Source organism: Tachysurus fulvidraco, chromosome 5, assembly GCF_022655615.1.
Source record: "Tachysurus fulvidraco isolate hzauxx_2018 chromosome 5, HZAU_PFXX_2.0, whole genome shotgun sequence".
Classification (NCBI taxonomy): Eukaryota; Metazoa; Chordata; class Actinopteri; order Siluriformes; family Bagridae; genus Tachysurus; species Tachysurus fulvidraco.
The window spans coordinates 12,062,890-12,069,041 of record NC_062522.1 but is presented as its reverse complement, the minus strand read 5'-3'; the positions used below and the strand labels follow the sequence as shown (position 1 = coordinate 12,069,041).

Sequence of the window (6,152 nt, the reverse complement as noted above, 5' to 3'; positions counted from 1 at the left end):
TATATATGACCTACGTGTTTTCTCCTAGCTGAGGTATGACCCTAATCAATCCTAATCCGAATTAAATAAGGTGTAAACAGTAGGCAGCCTATTTAGTAGCCTACAGTGAGACGCAGTTCAGGACGTAGCTTTAGAACAGCGAATAAACTTTAACACGCACAGAATCGAAACTCAGAGACGTGCAGAAACGCAGCGTGTTTTAATCCGACACTCAACTGCCTACTTTTTCGTTTAGGGTTTTTGTTTCTTTCACACTTAGAACCGAAATAATTATTCCCTTCCCCCACCCCCCCCCACCCCCCCACATATGTGATTTGGAGACCAAAGTGAATTTAATGTGTTGCTTTCTGTGTAGCCTATGTCGTAAATACCTTATGCTCTCATTATGGATAAATTAAAACATCTGGTAAATTTGTTGTGCTAAAACCTCTTTATTATAAAAGAAAACTTTATTATTCATTATTAAATATATGTGCCCCATATGCCTATTTTTTATTTTGCTGATTGTATACTTAATAATAATAATAATAATAATAATAATAATAATAATAATAATATATAAAATTTGTTTATATATTAGCTATATTAGTAGTAGTGGTTGTATTAATACTAGTAGTATGTTAGTATGTGTTGGACGAGTTAATTACCAGTAATGCAAGGTTTAGCCACTGATGTTGCAGATTGAATTTTAAACAGATAACTTATTCATTTACGTAGAAAAAGTACATCAATATTAGCAGCATTCATTTCTGACGATGCAAACACGACGAACAATAAAAACACGTGTCTAAACATTTCATTTCGGTTGTTTGCGGTGAATTGAACATTTCATTGCTTTTTTTTTGGTTTGTTAAAAGCCATGGTTTTTATAGCTGTGGGGATCTGTAGAGTGTAAAAATATTTGTGAGAATAATGATCACAAATCACAGCACTTTTCATCGGAGGTATTGATTTTAATCATTTTCATACAGCCAAACAATTATTGTATTTTAGAAATAAATAATGTTTATAGTTAAAAACCAAAATATAGCAGAATGTCATACATTTAAATAAGTTTAAAAGGTTGTACTTAACATGATGCAGGTGATTTGTGGGGTCCAACCTGATAATAATAATAATAATAATAATAATAATAATAATAATAATAATAATAATAATAATAATAATAATAATAATAATAAACGGAGAGCACAAACACATCTGGGTAGGTGAGTTGAAAGAGTGGAAAATATTTGTAAAGTCAACAAATCAGTCAAGGTTTATATAATACACAAACAGTCTTGGTTTTGATTAAATCTCGTGGTTATTGTAGTGCGTGTTTTGCCAGCAGAGGAGCAGCATGGCGTCACTGTGAGCGGCGCTGATTTCCTGCAGCTCAGCTGATGTTGCTTGTGATAGCTGTGTCCTTTCCCGCGGCCGTTACTCACTTTACTACCTCCCGGGTTGTTTTGGTGATAATATTTTGGGTTTCGGAAACACCGCCCTTTTGTAGTATTGGTTTTTATTTTAGTTTTTTGGGTAATGCGCTCCTGACATGCACCTGGGCTTTCATACCAAAGCAAAAGTATTGAACAGTCCAGTATTGAACAGTTAAACCAGGCTTCTAATCGTAAAGCAGGACACAAACATGTTAAGAAATAATTCTGTATAGTGTTACACAGAATTCTTTCAAATTGTTATTGTTATTTGAATTCCCACTTGAGATTTTGCTGTACATTTTATAGAATCCAGACAGACCTGCCGGGCAACTTCTGACTCACAATTTAGGCTACACAAAGCACAAATAGCATTTTGGAAACATTAAAATCATGGAAATCTCTTTAGCCCACACTATAAACATTTGCTTGGGAATCCCCTGTCAGCTTATATGGCCATGGCCTAGTACAAAAATTAACACCTACATTCTCAGAAATGCAGGTACCAACTATACTTTTCTCTCATCAACATGGTCATCCGATGTCATCTTGTACCTTTATTATACAACATTCTCCTGGAAATGTGAATTGGTTAAGTAATAATAATAATAATAATAATAATAATAATAATAATAATAATAATAATAATAATAATAATAATAATAATAATTCATGGAGCACACTTGGAACTACCACTGATGTACTTTAAAAATGTACGGCACATAAATCTTCCCAGGTAAACAAACCAAAAAAAATACTAAAGTTAGGAAAGATTTATCCTTGACAATGTCATCAGACACAAGGTAAAACTACATTTTGGTACCTTTATTTCTGAGAGTGTACCTAGGCTGCATGGCCACACATCCTCTGTATATGGTTAATAGTAGCTTAGTCAACACTGTTGTAAAAGCGATGCATAACCTCTTGCTAATGTGGTCATGTCAATTGCAGGCTACACTAGATTCCATTAATGGAAAAGTTAGACCTACTTTACTTCAGCCCTGATAATTTGCCATGTTGCAGCATTATTCCAGGACCAAGAAAGGCAACCGACTCTCCAGAGATGTTGAGTAAATTTTCTCAAATCTGATTTACTCCTTATTTCAGTCCATGTTGCGTCTCCTTGTGCCTCCTCAAGTCCACTTTGCGCTGGAAACCTTTTCCACACAAGTCACAGCCAAAAGGTTTGAAACCTGTGTGCTTTCGACTGTGTGTTATCAAATTTGAACTCTGACTGAAAGCTTTGCCGCATACTTGACATTTGTGAGGTTTCTCTCCTGTAAAATAGAAAAAACTAATTCAGCTCTTGATTTGAAACATTAAAGTTACTTTTATCGGATTATATTATAGTCTAAACATAAGGCCTATAAGCCATAATAATTTACATAACTTGTATTAAAATTAAAGAAGGATCAATCTAAAGTTAGGAGCAGGGTCATGGCAGAGTTCTCACATTTGTAAATAATTTATTCATGGCTTTCAAGAAAATCAGTGAGATCAGTGGGATTTCAGAAATCAGTTATAAAAGTTGCTTTCATGGCCAAGCAGGAAAACAATCCCAGTATTCATGGTCTAATTACAAAACTGAAGTGATATAATGAATAAGCATCTACAACCCACTACACTGCTCCAATCAGACTACTGTACAAGTTTTGTTTAATGCAAGATCATGTGTATTTTCTATGCTATACTATGTTTACAAAAAAAAAAACATTCTTTGATAAGAAACCTACCTGTGTGAATAAACGTGTGTTTCTTCATGTCTGATTTCTGATGAAACCTCTTGCCACAGTACTGGCACGGGTAAGGCCTCGTATCAGAGTGGATGAGAAGGTGCGTTGACAGAGTAGAGGATCTTTTGAAAGTTTTTCCACAAATTTTACAATCAAAACTCCTCTCCTGTGAAAACAAGATGACAGATAATTAGGGGAATAAAACATTAATAGTTAAATCTTTGAACCTAGTAGATTTCGGTGAAATGATCAGCTGTTACCTGAGAATGAACTGATCTGTGCTGTTCCAGGCTGACTGCATGTCCAAAAGTTTTCCCACAAATGTCACAAGCAAAGGGTCTCGTTCCACTATGTGACCTCCGGACATGTACTTCTAAACCATGTGGAGTGGAGAACACCTAAAGTGCAGAAACAGAGAGGTCCCTCAGCACACACAGTATACTGTACATATGCACAGCTTTTCGTTAAGCTTTTTGTTAAGGTTCCACGGATCTTCAGACAGGCTACAAGCTTGAATTTAGCAAATAAGTTGGAAACACTGCTACAAGTTACTACAAAGTAAACAGTAAAATTGTGTGCTGTTACCTTGCTGCATTTGATACACTTGAAGGCTCCATTCAAAATAAGGCGAGTGCATAACCCTGCTGTATCCGTTTTCATCTCAGGTCTATGGATTTCCCTGTCTACATACAGTCCAGTGGCAGCAGCAGGGCGCTCAAACAGGTTTGTAGTCGACTCATAACTGCCATAAATGCTTGTGCTGGATCCCCTTTCACGAAAATGAGCAGGTCCAATCACTCTTTCTCCGTAATAACTTAAGGAAGAATGATGGTGATTAAAGTTCTGTCGGACCAGCTGTCTCATCTCAGAGCCTGAATAACTGCTGCTCCATGGCTCAAAGGGCACCGCAAAAGGCTGGGTTTCATCAACACTGGGTGAAAATGACTTTTCAGAGTCTATCGAGGAAAAAAAAATGAGTCAGTATTTTTCTCACTTCTAGAGTCTGTTACAAAGGTTACCCTTTTGTTACATTGTGTTGATAACATTTAATTTCCCACGCATATTAGAAATGGATTTAAGTGGAGGTCTACATTACAAGGTAACTTAGAAAGGTAGCGTTTAGTATCCTTTTTATCTGGAAGCGAACTTCTTATATTTTATTGTCTTTTTAGTACATTTACATTTACATTTACAGCATTTGGCAGATGCCCTTACCCAGAACGATATACAGAAGTGCTTAAGTCTCTATCATTGGGTACATTAACTCTGGTTCACTAGGTTACATATAAGATACCATGAGTCTAAAACATTGTTCTCATATATATATATATATATATATATATATATATATATATATATATATATATATATATATATATATATATATATATATATATATACATACATTTATTTCCAAAACTACTACTACTAATAATAATTATTATAAAAAGTAATGCTGATAATAATAATAATAATAATAATAATAATAATAATAATAATAATAATAATAATAATAATAAGTTCAAAGGTTAAAAATGACTAATTAAAAATTTGATTCAAGGCGTTAAAGATTAAAACAATGTATTACTAGAGAGCCTAAAAGTAAACTACTATAACAATACAACACAACAATAGGTTTTTACCTGGTGATGCAGAAGGTGATGGAGGCCTCCAACTGTCCTCATAGTCTGAAGCGCGATCACACACACTGCTGCTGCAGCTGAGAGGAGAGCGCGAGGGCCCAGTGGCGCAGTCTGCATGCGCTAACACTTCCGCCGCTTCTGCACTCTCACCATCCACACACACATCCTCTCCTTCTGCATTCTTACCGTCTGCAATATCACACACACTCTGGTTGGTAAACATTCTTTTTAAAAGATTTGTCCTTTAAACAAAGCATCTCGATAAGATCTTGCTGAGAAAATTATAATCCAGGTTCAGTTAGAAAGGGAAAAACCCTGAAACTGCATCACATCTACTCTAGAAACACTACAAGGGTCATATATGTCTTTATAAGCTTTAGAAAACAACATTTCAAACTCAAAAGTATTGAAATATCAAATAAAAAACAACAACAACAACAAAAATACTAGTTTTGTCCAAACTTCAACTGATTCTTGTTATTATTCTAACAGCTTATAATAACCCGTATAACTCAAATCATACACATTAATCACTCACACGGTGATTAGTAAATAGATAACAACAATAATAATAATACAAGTTTATTACTTTATTAAAAACAATTCTGTTTAGAAGTAAAATACCTGCGCAGATAGGAGTTAAAGTCGTGTCGAGTCTGCTGTAGTTGTCCTCTAAACCCCTGGGTTGGTGGTAACTGTGAGCTTTTTTACTCTTCACCAAGAAAGATCGAGGCATCTTTTCTTCTCTTTTTCACTCTCTGCGTTTTCTAGAAAGTTAGCAAAAAAAATAAATCCGCAAGTGGTGATGAGTCCGTTTGAAAGGCAGACTGTGAAGTCATGAAGGTAGATAATCAGCTCGCTGCTATAAGACATCCTGAGAGTGACCTGCGCATGCGCAACCCGTTTCCCCGTCTGCCAGGTGTTGCAAGCAGACAGGTGCTTTAAATGAAAGCCAACCATGAGGGTTTCGTGGGGTTTTTTTCGATGTGGAGGAGGGGAAGGAAGGATCCGCCGCTGTATAAATGAACACGAGCACTCGGTCCCATAGGGAATTAGGAGCAGAGCAATCAGGATTAAATGTTACACTAGCTTTATCAATGGGATACTCGATCTTAAAGCAGCCGCAGGAGAGGAGAGGAAATGCTGAAAGACTGAATACATACAATACTGTTTCATACATCATCACACTTCGTTCACTTATATCTATTCAAATCAAAATGCTATAGAAATGTGGATTAATCTGTGCACAGATGTCGATCTGATGTCCAGTGCTATCAGTCTTGTGTTTGTGTAAAAGGACAGACAGACAGACAGATAGACAGACAGTCAGACACGAATGTGTACCTTTTGTACATTTAGTA

General features: G+C 35.7%; 1 protein-coding gene across 2 annotated transcripts in view; it reads right to left on the bottom strand.

Annotated features, from left to right (window-relative positions):
* Positions 1-2,037: 2,037 nt before the first annotated feature.
* The window catches only part of gfi1ab (growth factor independent 1A transcription repressor b), a 6,784-nt gene continuing 2,669 nt past the window's right edge, over positions 2,038-6,152 (bottom strand). Inside the window, exons 2-7 of one of the 2 annotated variants that reach the window (XM_027146362.2) lie at positions 5,416-5,558; positions 4,792-4,980; positions 3,734-4,104; positions 3,409-3,546; positions 3,149-3,314; positions 2,038-2,692 (exon numbers count right to left, since the gene is read on the bottom strand). In XM_027146362.2, the coding sequence (XP_027002163.1) occupies positions 2,514-2,692; positions 3,149-3,314; positions 3,409-3,546; positions 3,734-4,104; positions 4,792-4,980; positions 5,416-5,527 (1,155 nt within the window). In that variant the 5' untranslated portion in view covers positions 5,528-5,558 and the 3' untranslated portion in view covers positions 2,038-2,513. Of the gene's footprint in view, positions 2,693-3,148; positions 3,315-3,408; positions 3,547-3,733; positions 4,105-4,791; positions 4,981-5,415 lie in introns of both variants that reach the window. The other variant, XM_027146363.2, reaches the window with a different exon arrangement.